The 18,754-nt window shown below is 38.7% G+C and overlaps 1 protein-coding gene across 6 annotated transcripts in view; it reads left to right on the top strand.

Annotated features, from left to right (window-relative positions):
• SPPL2B (signal peptide peptidase like 2B) overlaps positions 1-15,440 on the top strand; it is a 32,310-nt gene extending 16,870 nt beyond the window's left edge. The window contains exons 10-17 of one of the 6 annotated variants that reach the window (XR_015279203.1): positions 79-153; positions 291-353; positions 1,623-1,722; positions 2,664-2,741; positions 3,639-3,826; positions 4,995-5,155; positions 6,299-8,605; positions 14,750-15,440. Coding sequence is in view for 2 of the 6 variants with exons in the window: in XM_086862846.1 (XP_086718972.1) it covers positions 79-153; positions 291-353; positions 1,623-1,722; positions 2,664-2,741; positions 4,995-5,155; positions 6,299-6,586 (765 nt within the window). In the remaining 4 variants the exon portion in view is untranslated. Of the gene's footprint in view, positions 1-78; positions 154-290; positions 354-1,622; positions 1,723-2,663; positions 2,742-3,638; positions 3,827-4,994; positions 5,225-6,298; positions 8,636-14,749 lie in introns of those variants that run through there. The other 5 variants (XR_015279202.1, XR_015279201.1, XR_015279204.1 and 2 more) reach the window with 5 other exon arrangements.
• Positions 15,441-18,754: the final 3,314 nt, after the last annotated feature.

Genomic DNA, 18,754 nt, shown 5'->3' with positions numbered 1-18,754 from the left:
TAGCCTTCTAATTATTAATTCTTTGCTGTTTGCTAATGCATAGTGTGTAAATACCAAATATCTTGTCTCTTCCTTCAGGGTTGTACCTTACTCCTCCTGGTTCTTTTTGTGTATGATGTATTCTTTGTATTTATCACACCTTTTCTAACAAAGGTAAGTAAGATGCTTCTCTGCTGCCTGCTGCCCACAGAGCAAAGTGTAATGGCTTGTTTCTCTGTGTGTTCCTAAATGATCCCATAGCTGCTGAGTGAAGTGCTGATTTACAATTTTCTCTTTTTTTTTTCCTTTAGACTGGGGAGAGTATAATGGTGGAGGTGGCTGCAGGCCCATCTGATTCTGCCACTCATGAAAAGGTACTTCATGTTGTCTGAAAATCTGGCACTAAGTTTCAACTGTTACACTTTTAACTTCTGAAAAATTCAAGACCACAAAGCTGAAATGAAGATGCCAGTCTGAAAAGAGCTTAATGTGGGAATAAGTGCTCATGAATGTTTATTCTGGAGGGGCAAAGCAGACTTGTGGTTCATCACACCAGCTTTGGTTTTCCTTTATCTTTTTTTGACAGGGTTTCAATATAAGAAAGCTGGTTAGCTCAGCTTCACAAAAACATGACCACATCTGTAAATATTAACTTGCTACTAATTAAGCATAAGCATCTTTTCCTAAAGAGATAAAACATATAATCACTCTGTCTCTTCCCCCTCCTTCCCTTTTTTGACATTTGCTTTATGAAAAGCTGAGACTATAGGTAAAGGTGAGAAACACAAATTGAAGACAGAAGAAAACAGAAGCCAGTTAAGTGGGTTTGCACTGTGGGACAGCAGCCAATTGCCTGAACACCTTACAAGATTGGCTAACTCAGGGAGGAAAGTATGTGAGATGTAGGAGACAGTGAGATATAGTGAGCAAAACAAAAAAATTAATCTGTAGGAAAACCTGGTTTTGTTTATTTAAGGGTTAATTGGATCTATTTCAGCAATGAGTGTGATAATGTCAATAGCAAAGAAAATAATTGTTTCCAGGACAATTGGATCAATCCATACAGTCCATACTAATTTCTTTGACTTCTTTTGTTCTTCTCTCCTGTACCTTTAGTACCCTTTTGGATTCAACTTTACGCACAGAATGAATTGTATAAAACAGTAATGAATGTATAAATATATAAAATTATTTTGGCACTAATATTAGAAAAGAAAAAAGAAAATAAAGCTTCTTTAATGTACTATAAAGAGAATACAGGTTTGCAATGAACCATTGTATACTGTGCCTCATGTTGCAAATCATGTAATAAATAGGAACACCAGGGGCAGGGAAGAGTTTTTAAAGTGATTTGAAAAATGGCTTTTTAAAATTATTCATGTCTTGGTCTTTTGAGACTTTTATTGCACCCAGGTAAAGGAACTGTATAAATTATTATTTCTTATGCATGTTGCAGCTTACCTAAATTTTGTACATACCTGCAGCTAAAACAGAGTTGATACCCAATCGTATTTGAATGCATTTTGTTAATTGCCAGTAATATTTGCTGTATTTGAAGCCTGCAGTTTGAGTACAAAAGGAACAAGTTCTGGTAGGTAGTGTCACTATGCTTGTCATAATACCTGTGTCTCTTTCATTCCAAGCTCCCAATGGTCCTGAAGGTTCCACGGCTGAATTCCTCACCATTGGCTCTATGTGACAGGCCTTTTTCTCTCCTAGGATTCGGAGACATTTTAGTTCCAGGTATTGTTCAGCATGTTAAGAATTTTACATGTTGCATTGTCATATTAGTTTATTCCTCTTGTAATCCTGCTTCAAGTGGTAGGTTTGATTTGACTGCTATAAACCTGATAAATCTTCAAGGGTAGTGCTATTCAAGCACTATTCACCTTTTCAGCAAGAAAAATGGACATTAATCTTATGGTTCAGTTTCACATTCAGTGATATCAAGCAGTGTAAAGAAACTGTAGGAGTTGATTTAGCAACTGATTCTATACTGTAAAGCATTTTTAATAGTGTAGTCATAGAGGAAATTACTTGTCCATTTGCACACGGTTTAAGTACAGTTGCCTGACTACTCAGACCTTCCTGTTAGTGACATCCAGTATTTCTACTACACCTTCTCTCAAAACTGATTTTAGATAGTATGTAGAACTATCCCTGCCATCACTGCAGGTGAAAAAATTATGCACCTTCTGACTTTCAGATTTCTCCTCAGAAATCATTTGTTTACTTTCTTTTATTTTGGGAAACATGAAATCTGTCATTGCCATTAGTCTCCCCTCCTGCCCCCAATCTGCAACAGAGTCATAGTCATTAACCATAAAATTCTACTGTCTTCAGTGTCAGCTGAACTTTCTCTTGCTCTTGTTGTGAACACTGTATTTTTTCAAAAGTTTAGTAGGGATAGGATGACATTTTTATCTATGATCTGTATGTTTGTAGCTGTTTATTTTACTTTTGGAGTGCTTCCAACACATGGGGCTTGTGCCATTGGATAACTGGTTTGTAAGTTATGCAGCCTCATGTATATGTTGTCATGGTGCTTAAACACAGGATGCCAAGGAAGTTTTTTGGGGGAAAAAAGAGTTCTTGAAAGTTCCTAGCTGGTTTATGGTTTTCTGTTTATGATGAAGTGTGTGACTACGTTGAAATAATATTGTAACTGTTCTTTCTTTTCCTAGGCTTACTGGTAGCCTATTGCCATAGATTTGATATTCAGGTGCAGTCATCCAGAGTCTATTTTGTAGCCTGCACAATAGGTACGTACCACACTGCCACCTGAACACAAGACCTACAGGAGTGGCTCCCTCACAGTCTTGCATGGCGTAGTTTGGGGGTTTTATCCTGTTCCTCCTTTTATTATTAAACAGAAATATTTAGCAAAGTGCTTTCAAGGCTGTATCTTCCATCACCAAACTAGCTGATGTTGCTTTTCTGAGCTAAGGGGAGCTTCTTGTTACCATGGCTGCCAAGGGTCTCAGTCTACCTTGTAGTTACACTATCTTTACATGTGCTCAGCTGCTTATTGTGGTTTCTAGATTCATGAATCTTTGATTGATTGTGCATGAGAATCCAGGTTCAGGGATATCATTCTTTGACTTTGTTCTTAGTTTCTTGTCTATTGTAAAAATCCATAACCTATGATGTAAGGAATTTTATTATGATGATTATAACACCTCTAGATAAGTTTTCTTCTTTAGTTTGTGAACTCCACACAGGTATATGCCATGAACTTAAATGCTACTGATGAATAGGTTCTGACAGATTTCTGTTGTCTTTCTTACAATGTACATCTGCTAGCAAAAAGCTTCTAATGCTTGCAGTAAATTTTGTGAGAAATTGTCATGAACTGCTTCTTTAGAAATTATTTTGAGAAAATAGTTAGGTTCATGGACACTTCTAGCAGGGGTAGAGAGATGCTTTTATTCACATGATGTTCCAAATCATTGTTTCTCATATATAGTAAAACAAAGTTGTTTTCTTATCTGGTACTTTAAAAATGTGTTTGAAGAAATAAGAAAATGTTGTGTTGATAAAGACTCAGCAGTATGCTATTGCAGCACTGAGAGTGAGCCACATACAGGGCTGAGTTAGCAAGATGGAGTCGGCAGTTGTGAGAGGAGTGATTATTCCTCTCAATTTGTCACTTAAGACAGAGTTAACCAGGATCCCTGGTGCCAGACAGACATTGACATACTGGAGTAAATCCAGTGGAGACCATCAGGATGGCAGAAGACTGGAGCACAGAGTTGTAAAAAGAAGAGAAGGCAAAGAGGAGATTCTGTTGCTGTCCACAGCTACCTAATGGGAGACTGCAGAGAGGACAGAGAGACTTTTCTTACAGGTGTGCACATAAGATGTGAGGCAATGGATTTAAATCACAATAAGAAATATTATAACTAGATATAAGGAACTCTCAGTAATAACAAAGTATGCCCCCCCCCCAAAAAAAAAAAAAAAAAAAAAAAAAGCAAAAGCTTTTTCAGGAACTGTAAAGAGTTTTTGATTATTCTAATCACAGTCCTCTGAGATCAGCAAGTCTAGCCTGTCCCCCAGCACTGCCAATCCCACCTCTATTCCCCAGGTGCCACATCCATACATCTTTTAAATCCCTGCAGGGATAGGTACTCCACCACTGTTCTGGGCAGCTGTACCAGGACTGGAAAACCCTTTTGGGGAGGAAGGTCTGCCTAATATCCTCTCATCCTGTCCCTTGTTCCCTGGGAGCTCGCCTGACTGTACTCTCCTGTCAGGAAGTTGTGGAGAGTGAGAAGGTCCCCCCTGAGCCTCCATTTCTCCAAGCTGAGTCACCTCCAGCTCCTTGTGCTGGCTCTTTCTGATCCACCCTCAGCTGCTTCTCTCAGACCCTTCCCCAGCTCTGTTCCTTCCTCTGGACAGCCCCTCAATGTCTTTCTTGACCTTCTGAAGAAAAATCTGGATCTGAAGAAAAAGTTAGATTAACATAATTGTCTTAAAAATGGAATTGAAAATAATTGCATTATGAGATCCAAGCTGCTTCTGTTCTACTAAATAAATTTTGCCACATTTATGCAGAAATTAAATTGAAAGTAACAAAAACATATATCCTAGAGAAAACTGGCTTTTTTTCAGTTGTGTGGCAGGATAGTAAGAAACAGCCAAAGCCAACCCAAACAAGAAGCACATTATAAAGGTCAAAATATTTGTCTGTATCTGCTGAATTCATAAATATAACATGAGGGACAATATTTCATATATTTATTTTGCTTAAGGTAATTATTTAATTGCATAATATAGATTAGGCCAATCACACTACTTTTACATGTTATTATCGATAGGAAAACTGTAGTATTCCTATTATTTACATGGTGTAAATAATGCTTCTCTCTAGAGGCCTGAAAAACTTCTGGAGATGTTTTAAATATTGCTTGAAAAAAGTTCCAGTGAGAATGCTTCTTTAGCCAATTATTTAGGTGTCCTTGAGCAAAGCTCTATCTGAATAACTGTTTTTTGCTGGGTTTGTTTTCTTCCAGCTTATGGCATAGGCCTTCTTGTGACCTTTGTTGCCTTGGCACTGATGCAGATGGGCCAGCCTGCTCTCCTCTACCTGGTGCCCTGTACTCTCCTCACCAGCTTCGTGGTGGCCCTTTGGAGAAGGGAGCTTGCCATGTTCTGGACGGGCAGCGGCTTTGCGGTGAATACCAGTTTGATATGAGTGTCTTCAGGAAATACTAATATTATAAAAAACCTAACTATAATTAAAGTTGAGTAAAATACTGCAGTATTATCACACAAAGATTTTGGTTTTGCTTGATTGCTTCCTTTTTTATATACTTTTTTTTTGCCTCTGTGAAGTTTCCTGGTTTTTGCAGTGTTTGTGGCCGCTTAAATTAGAGTAGTGAAAAGTAAAGCAGACCTTGTCTATCCTTGATTCTGCCAAAATGTTACTTGTTTGATCTCTCTTGGAAGTATCAGTAGTAGTAAAAAGTTTCAATAGTATATAAAATGTGGGGTTTCGTTCTGTATAAAATATACCCTTAAAATATTTTCTTCATATTTTTTCATAGCTTACTCTTTATGAAATGTAGAAATGTAGTTCAGTATAGTAAATTATTATCTTGTTTCATTGTGCTGCAAGTGCAATTAGCTTGATTCAAAAAGGAATAATTTCTATCATGATGCAAGATTTTTCTTTTTGTATTCTTACTAGAAGGCCAAATCTATCAAGCTAGAGGTTCCCCCAGTGAATTTTATTTTATTTTATTTTATTTTATTTTATTTTATTTTATTTTATTTTATTTTATTTTATTTTATTTTATTTTATTTTATTTTATTTTATTTTATTTTATTTTATTTTATTTTATTTTATTTTATTTTATTTTATTTTATTTTATTTTATTTTATTTTATTTTATTTTATTATTCAGCTATTTGTGATAATCTTCACAAACTTCCACTATAGAAATTAATTTAATTGTTAGAGAAATATTTGAGTTCATCTGAAATGTTATGTAAAAGTTTCTAGTTCTTTACACTGATAGTAAAGGTGAGCAGAACTGGACAGTGGCCAAGGACCAAGTGCCTGTTGCTGCCTCATCAGCAGAGTACATCTGAAACTGGTGAGGAACAATCACTCAGAAAGCAAACACTTTTTTTTGGAAAAATTCCCCTGGTGTCCTGTAAAACACAAAGGATAACTGTGTGCATCTGTCCACTGCTGGAGAATGATAATAGTTGATGGACATTTAATCTTCATCTTATGTGTGACCTTTATCTCAGATAACTGGACACATTAGTTCTTGTTTTCCACCATTTTGACTGTGATCTTCCATTTCCAGAAAGACCTACCTCAGCCTCCTGTGGTGATAGCTCCAGTCAACTGCCCTCAGCTTCCCAAAGACAGCAGTGTACCATCTTCTCAACAAGACGCAGAACAAATGACCAGTCCCACCCTCCACGTGAAGGAGCTGCACAGCTCCGCCTCGACTGAAGAGGGATTGGCTGATACCAGCACAAAGACAGATCAGTCAGAAATCTCTATTGCCCACAGTGAGGAACCAACTGCTCAGAATAAGGATGACCTTGAAAACAAATGCCTAAATGCAGAACAAAACCAGTTGGAATAAGTGATGTGATTAAGAACTCCTTCTTTTCCTCACAAACATATCTATATAAAACCAGTATGTATTCAGGACTGATTTAGTAGGGTTTGCTTTCTTTGAGGAACCTCAGTAGGAGTCTGATCATCAAATCCAACAAGGAATGTTCTGTCTCCAGCTTTGGTACAGCTATATACTTTAAAACATCTTTCTGAAATATGGTGCTCTCCAGGAGTTCTGACGTGTGGGTTTCAATGATCACTGTTAGTGAATGCCTTTGACCATTTGTTCCATTTGCATTATAGCAGGGTAGCATCAAGAGTCTATTTACTCAGTACTTGGTGCTTGTGTGGTTGTTATGCTGCTTTACCATGGTGTAGGTTAACACAGTGGAAGAGCATTGAACGAGTCTGCTACAATGCTTACTTGAGAGAAACACAGTCTCTTTTTATTTTTTTTTTTTTTTGGCACTTTCCCTATTGTCACCATTTATTTTACCTCTCCTGACTTGTCAAAGCCATTGATATAATGGAATGCATTATTATAAACTGACATTCAGAAAATGCAGAGAATGGTTAAATTATCATTACTCCAAAAGGCTTTATGCTACCATGGTGCATTAAATGCATCTTTTAACTTTTGTCTTTGTTTTTACTTCTAGGTACCTGGGCTACTAGTCTAGTTTAAAAGGCAGGATGAGTAGAGCTCCAGGAAGCTTTCTAGGCATTCATGTGAACTCTAAGGGCTCTGATAATAAGCAGGGTTGGTCACTGCCTGGAAGCAAATGCATATTAGGAATGTTTAGAAATAATATATAAACCAAATAGGTAAAAAAAAAATTAGGTAGTAGCACTATACTAAGCTTAACAGGCAGATAAATGTTAAAGGCAGGAAAATGTTAAAGCGCAAATGTTCGTATGTTTGGGGCTTTGAGCTTCTATTTGTTGTTCATTCAAGGAATATAGTTGTGATTTCTGATTCTGAAGAAAATAGTTTGTTTTATCGTTTCCAATGGAGCACATGCGATGCTAGAGACAGTTGTGATTTAAAAGCTACTTGCTGCTCAGTAACTTACCAACTGCCTAAGTCATGTTTTGTCTTTTTCTCAAGAGCAGCCAAAGCGTAGTCTGTCAGGTTCTGGAATGAGCCTGGGAGCTCAACTGTTATTTTGCATCTCTTGCTACATTGTGAAGGAATTTGTGAATTTAAAAATTTTTGAGTGCAGCTGGTCTTACTTCAGATTCCTGAAATTGTGTGTTTTCCTGTATAACCCAATTGAGTCTTTTATGCATCAGCTTTTGTACCTGGAAAGATTATGGGATTTGCGTATTACTTGTCTATCTAAGTATATTCGACTTTATCAGAGGAGTATGTTCTGCACTTAAGCTGCAGTTACAGAAAGCCTCAAACTCTTCACTTGAAAACTGAAATAGAAAATTGAAGTATTATTGGATCCTTGGATATGATTCCAGATTGCATGGAAGAAATACTCTTGAGTATTTGAGAGCCCAAAATGTCATTTACAAAAGCATTGTTGCAGTGATGCAATTAGAGGCATTACTGTTAAATTGAGAGTCTCCATTTGGCATGTTGAATTGGAGTTGAAGGGCTCTCTTTTCAAGTCTGTCTGTTAAATATCAGCCATTATCTTTTTGGCTAGGTCTTCCAAAAGTTTGCCTTGTGCTTTTTGGATGAAAGCTTCTGTGGGCAGTGTGGGCATTCTTTCTCTAGAATGTGAGGAGCTTTACCTAAAACCACACTCTGGCTTCAGACTTTTACCAGCTCCTGCTTAGAGCGTTGAACCTTGTCTGATAGGATGATTTATTAAATTTTCTGGAAGGCTCCCTGAGTCCAGTGGCCAACACTACATTTAATTTACAAATTGCCCTAATGGAAGATATTGCAAGAGTGATCTGGTTTTCTATCTCCTCTTTAATGGACCGTTTCTTTGGCCAGAAGTAACCTGAACCAGTTATTACTAATAAAAAGCGACAGAAACATTTTACTGAAAACTTCAGTCAGCTGGATTATGCCTTAAGTCATTGTGTAAGTATGGTTATTAAATTAAGAAAACAATCTTGTCTTTAAATAATTAACTTGACAAATAGCAAGGTAAGTTGGAGACTGATTCAAGTTCTATTGGTTTTTGCCTTGATCATCTCTTAGTCAGAATGTTGTTTGGAGTAGCTTTCTACATTTAAAAGCTATTAGCTTTCTGATGACGAAGCATTAGATATTTATCATCTTCTTGAAAGTGTACTTTTGCATTTTTTCTCCTGTGTGGTTAGGAAACCGTTTGTTTCTCAGATTGTTCATAGCTCAGTTGAAACAGAAGAGCTGGTCACGGCGAACTAGGCATTTCACAGTTGCATTCTGGACAGATCTGCTTCATCTCAACTTTTGGGGAATTTCCATCTATTTTTAAATGTAACTTTTTTCTCTTCCAAACCACAAAGAATGCAGGAAAAAAACCCCAAAAAACCAATAGCTTCTCAGTGCTATTATTCTCCAGTTAAAGCATGTGAAGTTGCAACAAATTACAGATTTTGACTATCTCAGTACTGTACAAATCAGGTGAGCCTGGTGTTCCAGTTTGGCTGTGACTGTTCAGACCCTGATCCTGTGCAGTTCAATTGCTTCCGTCAAAAACCAAGGCTGTATTTCTTTTGTTTTAAAAATCTCCCGGATCAGCTTAATTTAAAACTTAATGTTATATAGGAAAACATGCATATCAGTTCAGTGTGACAGACTCTAATTTTATTTGATGATTTCAGATACACATTCCACACCAAACTTGAGTATGAATAATTAAAGTAATGAAAGTAATACTAATGTTAAAAATAATGTTGATAGGTCCCTTGTTTATGTCTTTCACATACTAAGCCTTATTTGTCTTAGAAATTCAGTAAGGGTTCTGTTCCTGAGAATTTGTATGTGTTCAGGAGAAGCATTTATTTTAGTCAAAAAAAGCCCTGGACTAACACAAAACCCCCAACAACGACCAACACCACTAAAACAAAAATCCATTTGAGAAAATTTGACTCTTTGGATCACAATAATGAGAATCAGATTCATTCCTCAAGTGTTTGTTTTGGTCTGTTCCCTCCTGAAGGAGGATTACCCAAATGCAGCTGAAGGTAGAGTGGAATATGAAAGACTTTACTGAGGGTGACAAGAGAAAAGTATCCTAAATACTCTTTAAATTTCACAATTTTTATTTTTCTTGTTAAAATGAAGAGCATTTTAAATGAAATATATAAAAAAGAAACACAAAAGAATAGATTTGAAAATACATTCTGTTTTTTACCAGTGGCACTAATAAAAATGCATCTACATATATAAGAATCACCCTTGTGAAAATATTAAATATTTTCTCTAAACATGGACAGATGCCAGACAACAGAAAATCTGCAGCACAGCCTGTTTTCAAAAAGGTTTATTAACGTGTTTCATAGAAAACTTTATTTAGAAAACTTTGTTTCCAAATTGCTTTAACATTTTTCATGGTCTTGCATAATTGGTCAAGCTTTTCCTTCAGAGGATACTCTTTCCTTCCAGTACCCCTCAGTATGGCTATTGTTAAGAATATCTTGACAGAATTTTTCACCCATACACATTGCAGTGTTTCAGCTTGGTTTTTGCATTCCTGACGTGTTGTTCCAACTGGGAATAGATCATCCATTACCATTGTAGTGCCTGTTGACTTCTGAGTATGCTGGAAACTGGTGCTGGCTGTGGAGCCAGACAGAACCCAGAGAGTACTCTGTGTTGAAATAACAGCATTGTGAGCTTACATACTATGACTGCAGTCATTGATGAATCAATCTGCCTTGGGGAGATGCTGTGGATTTACCTGCAGCTCTTTAAAAAAAACAGTACTGGATGCTTGAGAACAGTGTTGCCTTGAAGTTAAAGCTCGCGTGTGCTGTTTTAGTGCAAGTACTTTTGTTCTTGTCTTTAGCCCCGTGGCTCTCTATGTGTTTCTGGTTTGTTGCACAGGATGTAAAGCCCATGATACTTCTTTTTAAGAGCAGCTTCATTGACTGGCTATGAACAAACCAGAGTATCCTGTACATGCTTTCATCATTTGGGGTGTTACTTTTAGTACTGAGGGCTGAATATGCTGGCCAAGCAGCTGTGTATACAACTAATGATTATCAGCACTTGGCATGTAGCACATTGACAAAAAATGTGAAATACAGACAGTAGATCCAAATACTCATCCAAAGCCTGCAGAGATGGTGCTTTTTTCCATGACAAATACAATCTCTGATGTTTTAAAACATCAGAGATTATAGTATGGTTATATATATTATTATATAATATTATATAGTATTATAGTACTATATATAATAATATATATATGTATATATATATAACTAATATAGCCCTATTATAGTAGGGCTGTGTCTTCAGGTAAATGAGGGCAGGAACTACAGTCAGAGGTCCAGAAAACATCATCAGCAAGGAACAATGAATCTTTAGGTATTTTAATCTCACGTGTGGTTTCCTGGCTGGGGCAGGACGTAAAGAACAGAGCTGCACTAACAGCTTTCCAGTTTACATATTTGCCAGTGGTGCTGGGTAGGGTGGAGAGAGGGAGGAAAAAACTGAAGATGACTCAGAAAGCATGAGAAGAAATTGAACAAGAAAGGCAGTGGAAGAGTTTACTCCAAAGAGAAGACCTAAGGCCATGATAAATATCCAAAAATATGAAATGCTTCTGCAAATTGGGAAAAAAAATTGTCATTTTCAAGTAGGGATGACATTAGAATTAATAGATTAAAATTACAATAAGGAAATTTTGGCACTGGTGGTAGGAAAAATCTAGAAGTAGCTGACACGTGAAAGGTTCAGTGAGACAGGGCAGTGCCTAGTGCATGAGCTGCTTTGGTTCTGCAAGGAGAGAATTGAACCACACCAACCAGATTAATTTCATACCACTGGCAGTTGGGGCCAGCCAACAAGCCCTGGCCTACCTGCCCAGATATAGCCTGAGCATCAGGATTCCTGGATTTAATGATGTTATGGCATGAACTTTATCCCAGAGTACTCAATTTCTATATCATGGATTTGTCAGAGTGTTCTGTAACTGCTGTGATGGACAGTTCAGCTCTTGTGAGACAAAGACTGATTTCTGCTACTTTAAATCCTCTGGAAAGAAACCACATCAATTTTAGTCTTTTTTGTCTTTGTTTAATTGCTTCTGGCATCCTGGAACATTTTCAAAACAAGAGAGCTTTGTGTGCAGAAGGTTCGTTTGGGCAGTGGTATAAAAGAACTTTGTTTTCACTGATCCTCTCTATCATCTCTATTTATCATTTATGTGCTATTCTGTGAGGGTTCCAACTTTTCCAGTTTTGCAGCTAAATATTCCAAGTATATGGATTAAAGATGAAATTTTGCCATCTGTAGATTAGTGATAGGTAATGAATAATGTATTTAAATTGGATTCTCTTGAATTGGGAACAAGTATACTGTACACAATCATCTACAATTTCAGGAACTAGCAGAGGACTTAACTTCATGTGATGCAGGGGCTCAGGATTGGTTCTGTTTCCCAGAAGTTGTTGGTGAGTCCAGCATCCAGGAGTTACAGGTACACATGCTCCTAGGGTTATTTGGAGCCACCTTCCTTAGGTGAAGGTGGCATTGCAGTTTATCCAATTTTCTCATAATATTTTTCTGTATGTCAGCATGCAAGTTTAGCTGCAGACAGCAAACTTCATCCAGGTGTTTGTCTCTGAGAAATTCTGAGGTGATCTGCAAGCAAGGGTTTTTTTTGGTTGAGAACTGCTTCCTACTGATAGACATGCACTGTATGTTGTGAACTGACTTTATTTCATGTAAATATTGGTCAGCTGCAAATATGCAGAGACATGGTTTCAAAGTAAACTAGCTCATCACCAGCTCATGCCCCATCCCTGGAAGTTCAAGGCTAGGCTGGATGTAGCGCTGAACAACCTGAATCTAGTGCGGGGGCTGGAATGAGATGATCTTAAAGGTCCCTTCCATCCCAAACCATTTTGTGATTATGAGATTCTTTCATAACTCTTAAAAAAGGGTGGCTTGGGCTGGTAGGAGTCCTGCAGCAGCAGACAGCCAGCACCTCATAGTCAAGTGCTGCTGAAAGATCTCCAGCCCTGAGAATGTGGCACTTGGCTTGTGCAGCAACACCCTATTCAGTCGGTGCACTGAGGCCAGTGAGGTTTCCCAGAGCCCGACCCTTGAGGTAGGGTTGCACACAAGAGTTGTATCTGATGTTGTTTCCAATAGAGTAACTTCTTCCTTAAGCCTGAGGTTTGGAATGGATAGAAATAGCTCATCTGAAACATGTATCTGTAGTCAGCAAATGGCCACAAACCTGGCTCTTCTCCATGTTGATCCGAGCCTTGAACATGGTGGGTGGTGGGAAGATGGTGCTGTTTGGGGAGGAGCACAGTCCTTTACGTGCATTCCCCAGCAAGAAACCAGAAGAGAGTGTTACTGTTCTGGTCTGACTGAAGTTGTTCTGATTTATGTTGAACAAAAACTTCAAAACAGTGATTCAGTTTTAGTTTGACAACATATAAAACAACTCACAGTGGCATAGTTTAATTTGGTTTGGGTCATAATCTACTTTTTTCATAATCAGTAGTGAAGACTTCAAAAGATGTATATCAGAGATGGTACAGCAGATCCAAAATTGGCAGCAAGCCTGTGTAGGAAACAGGCTGATTGCTCTGATAGCTAGTTAGTGCAGTGGTCCACCTCTGCTGGGGTGAGCATGTCACCAGTTTGTCTTCAACTCGTGCTTTGCCACTTGTGTTCTCCAGCGACCTTTTGGCTCTCAAACTCTCATAGAGAGTCCCACAGCCAGCACTGGTTGCGGGAGAGCAAGAAGGAATCTCTGTGCAACAGTGCACACCTGGTGCTGCATGGAAGGCATGAAACAGAATTGACCACTGTGCTCAGCCTGGGGCCTGGGCCACGTGCTGTGTTCCTCATGGGGCTGAACACATGAGACCTCTTCCATCCTAAAGCCACTGATAGGAACTATGAGCTCTAGTACTTTCAGCCTAGCAACACAGGAAAGCAAAACCTAAGAAAAATCTGAATTTACACCCCTGCCCATGGGTGCTTTGCTCATTGCTGATGCTCATTGCTCATGTTCCTTCAAGGCTGGAGGAACTGGGGTCTGATAACCTGCCAGTAACCCATGAGCCCCCTGTGACTGACCCCTGCTAGTGTTACTTTAATAAAACTGAATCAGAAATGCTTTAGGTGTGGATTGGTGGGAGGCTGGAAGCAAAAATTTTAAGCAGTATAAAGATGATTTACAAGATAAGACCCCTTTGCTTTATGCTCGTTTCTTGGATGCTTGACAATAGCTGCTTTTAGAGAAGTTGATCCTTGGAGATAACATTATCAGTAGAACAGTCTTAAATGTCTGGTGTCTTTGTGGAAGGACTTTATAATGGTGTTCAAATAGTAGTATGTAGGATAGTGTTATGAAGAGTGCAAACTAAAAGATTGTTAGTCTTATCACTTGCAAATGCATCTGTTTACCTCTGCATATGTATGCATGAAGAATAAACTTTATGCTCATTTCAGGTACTGAAGGAAAGATTTTCTCTTGATACAACATATTATATGTTTTTGCTGGTTTAAGATCTTCTATGCAGTTTGGCCCCTTAATAAATTTTTTTAAAAATTAGAAAAACAACCCCTGCAAAAAAAGAACAGCTAAGAAAGTTAGCCAGCGTAGGAGACTGGTATGAAAACTTGCTTGGAGCGTTTTTCCTGGGAAAAAAAATTCAAACAAGCTATGGAAATGAAGTACAGATGAGACAAAAAGAATGGGGAATTTCGTTCTCTGTAAGGATGTAGTCTGTGATGCTGATAAAATGAATGTCCTTCCCTGAGTCCCTGGTTCCTATCTTGTATTTCATTTACTTTGTTAGCCAGTCTGTCAGTGGCATACACCACTTGTATCATTTCCACAGCTGCAGCTGATTGTGGGGTTGTCAATTCCCTATGGGAAGAGGGTCCCTCCCCTCACACAGGCTATTACTTAATGACTTGCAAAATTGTGCATATTGCATCATATCTGCAAGGACAGATAAATCAGTAATTCTGTGACTTTTGTCTATGATACAAATATCTTCTGTCTATGGTACAAGATATTTTTTCTGCTGTTATTGTTTGCAGGTAGTAACAAAGAACTGACTGTGTCACCTTATGGATCCCTTCCTGTGCCGACACTAGGAGAGAGCCATTGCAAAGACCAAGGGAAAAAGCGAGTTTGTTTCCAAGTAGTAAAAACCATTTTTGTCAAACATTTCTATTTTTCTGAAACTGTACGTCTTACCTTAGTACATGCATCAGATTTTCAGTTCAGTCTGGGTGGCCTTTTCCCACCCTATGTCTGTATGGATCTTTATGGTTTTGATTCCAGCCTTCCTTCTGGCTGAATTACAGCCTTGTTATCCAATTGCACAGCACATCATAATATATATTTTTTTATATGTATATACATTGTAATACATAGGATTTCCAGTTACCAGATGTAGATTAGCTTTCCTTCTGTAATGTAACATGGAAAAAACTCTATTTCAAAATTAACAGTGATGGCAGAATCTTAAGACAAAGAGATCAGAAATATCCCAAGGGTTTCTGCAGAATGAATTTTCTACAGAATACTGAAACATGTTTCAGGCATACGTAGATACAATGAAAGAAAACAAACTTGAAAATGACTGGTCAGCTAGTCAAATTGCAGTAGTTTGGTTTTTTCCTCTTGTTTTGCTTTTAAAAAACATTGGAATTTCCTTTAGTCTGTTTGAGTTTAAAACTGTATAAATTTTCTAAAAGTGTCAAATAAAGATACTTAATTTTTGAACTGAGTTTTTCTATTTTGTATCACCCTTAAGTTTGAAATACTTGTTTTTACTGTTTGCTCTGTGATAAAATGTCTTTTGGAATTTAAAGATCACTGTCTAAACCTCCCACCATGAGCTGGATTCCATGCAAAATTCTTAAAACTTGCTCAATACCAGAAACAGTGTGTGACATCCCCACACAGTCCACACAAGTAATCTCTTCCCGTGTTTTTTGTAACCCTGAGAGAATCCTAGAACAGTTTGGGTTGGAAGGACCTTAAAGCACATTGTGTTCCAGCCCCTGCTATAGGTGGGGACACCTTCCACCATCCCAGGCTGCTCCAAGCCCCGTCCAGCCTTGGATACTTCCAAGGATCCAGAGGCAGCAACAGCTGCTCTGGGCACCCTGTGCCAGGGCCTCACCGTCCATGTAAAGTTGTATTATCAGTTGTACTGATAAATTGGGTTTGACTACTCTGTTGCATGTTGAAGTGCTGTTGTTTGGGAAGGGAGGTATTTACTAACAGTCCCTTTTTCTAAAAAAATGCTGAATATCTACTGAATTACAAGGCAAGTCATGGGTGTATCCAGGAATGGTACAAACTGACAACAGGAACAATTCCACCCTGTGTTTCTGCTTAGTATGTCCAGCATTTCGCTTTTAAATACACAATACAGCTGAGAAGAGAGAAATTGAAAGTTTTCTTATGATATCTGACTCTTAGAAAACAACAACAACAACAAAAACAAACAACAAAACCAAGCCAAAAAAACCCAAAACCCCAAAAATTCTACCCACTTAAAAAAACAGCTGCGGCAAGACAGCCTTTCTGTCTGGACTGTCGCTGGGGAACCAAGAGACAGCTGCTTCCATTCAGAAAAGGCAGGTTCAAAACCAGAAAGACTGGGTTCATTTTAAATAGAGGGTAGTAAATATTAAGATACAATCTGGCCAAAAAGCTCATCCTAAAGTATTATAAACCTCAGCTGATATTTTTTGAAACAGTGTCTGGTATTCTAGATTTAGACATACATTTGCATGCTGGAACAGATTCAGCTTAATGAACAAATTGTGTGACCTTTATATTCTTGTACTTGGTTATTCCTGAATCTGTTGAATAGACAAGGACAGAGCATTTTTTGTTTGGAGTTTTGTGGGTTCAGGTTGGTTTGGGGGGAGAGTTTGCTTTTTTTTGTTGTTTGTTTGTTTGTTTGTTTTCCAGAGGAGTGTTTAGTTTGGGTTTTTTTTTTTCTAAAAAGCCCATATTATAGATCTTGACAAAAAGTAATGCTCTAATGGGAAGGGCATCATTCAAACAGGAACTGTTGACTGAACTGCTGGTCTGCTGAACACTTGTGGTGGAGCCCACAGTTCTCCTTGCAGTGCCACAGGTGCAGATCCGTCACTAGTGAGGATCTTGACATTCCAAGCCTCTCCTGACTACCATGTGCATTTGTTAAAAATCTGTCCTCTGTGACCATCTGCGTCTGCAGGGACAGTTTGTGTGGACTAATCACAAACATCTTTGCACACCTTGCTCAGTTTTGCAGCAAAACCCCCTTGGGCAGCTCTGGAAGGAAGGGCTGAATTCTCCACATTCTCCAGCCAGGATGATGGCTCAGTTAAGTACAGGGTTTGCTCTATGAACAGATGCTACATGAAGGTCACTTTCAGGGCAGACTGAAATTCCCACCTATGCCAACTAGTGAAATACGTTTTTGTGAATATATTCAGTCAATTACCAAATTTCAAACCATCTCATTGCCTCACTTCTGCAGGTGATTAACTGGGGAGTTCTTGAACTACCTGGGGACCCTAGGACTTGGCTATGCTGCAAATCTGTCCTATTTTTCTTCTTGTGGGAACTTTAACAAGGCATATTACAGTATTGTGATCTTTGGTTTTTCTATTTAAATACAATTCCCAAATTCACAGTCTCTCAGTCTCACCTTCAAGATAGATTTGACTCTCCAGATCGCTTCTTCATACTGCTCTCAGAAGAGTTCCTTGGAAAGAGATGCAGCTATCAGAAGAGTGTGCTACATGTCTCCAGGGGCTCCTAGGAATCACCCTGTTCCCAACAGATGCTCCTGAGCAGGTTATGTTATAGTCAGGTACGTCTGCATCCTCTGCAGGGCATAGCCAGCTAGCTTAGCCATTCAGATGTTCCATGTTTTCCTCTGTGTGGGGCAGGGAAAATCCTCTTTTATGTGGAGGATTACAAGGAAACACTACCTGACCAGCAAGAGTTGGCCTGCTGCCCCTTCCTAGATCAGTCTGCTTTGTAACATGGGGTTGCACTAATATAGACAGAGAATATTAAGGAGCTTCATGAACTCTGGCATGGAGATTTCAGAGGAAGAATTTTTCAGTCTTGGTGAGCTTCAGGAGGTTTCTTTTGCCCTGTCAGCTGTACTCTGTTATATTATTACAGTGTTGTCAGCCACAGTCAGGAGCTCTATAAAATATATGCAGCAAAAATATCTGGAACATCTATACAGTAATTAGGGCAATAGTCCTATTCCCAGAGTCCCATAATTGTTTGGGTTGGGAGGGACCTTAAAGCCTATCTTGTTCCAGCCTCTGCCATAGGTGGGGGCACTCTCCACTATCCCAGGCTGCTCCAAACCCCGTCCAACCTGGACACTTCCAGGGATCCAGAGGCAGCCACAGCTGCTGTGTCAGGGCCTGCCCACCCTCCCAGCCAACAATTCCTTCCCAAAATCACATCCAGTCCTGCCCTCTGGCACTGGAAGCCATTCCCTGCGTCCTGTCCCTCCATGCCTTGTCCCCAGTCCCTCTCCAGCTCTCCTGGAGCCCCTTTTAGGCACTGGAAGAGGCTCTGAGGTCTCCTGGAGCCTTCTCTTCTCCAGGGGAACGCTGCTCCAGAGCAGAGGGGTTCCAGCCTCTGGACATCCTCCAACAGGTCCATGTTCTTCTTGATGCTGAGGACCTCACAGGTAGATGTAGTACTCCAGGTGAAGTATTTCAAGTGAGAAATTAATTCCAAATGACCTCCAGAAGTCCAAATGAAGAGTGCATTTATTCAGTGTCTTTGTACCTCTTTTGGATGGGGATAGAGAAAAAGAACAACTCTGTGGCTATTACAGAACTGTTCAATTATTGCATACTCTCAAAACAACTCCATCAAAGTTCAAGCAACTTTCACTAGTAAGAAGTGAAATCACTCAATATTTCTGTGGTATTTCCATAGGGGAAAAAAAAGAGAGGAAAACCTCTAGCAGAAGAAAGCCACCTAACCATCAGTTTTGTATCTCTATAAAAATGAATAGTGTAGAATTTAATTTTATATAAAAAAAAATATTCTTAAAT

This window comes from Cyanistes caeruleus, chromosome 25 (assembly GCF_971803275.1).
Source record: "Cyanistes caeruleus chromosome 25, bCyaCae1.hap1.1, whole genome shotgun sequence".
Lineage (NCBI taxonomy): Eukaryota > Metazoa > Chordata > Aves > Passeriformes > Paridae > Cyanistes > Cyanistes caeruleus.
This window is presented reverse-complemented; position numbering and strand designations above follow the sequence as displayed.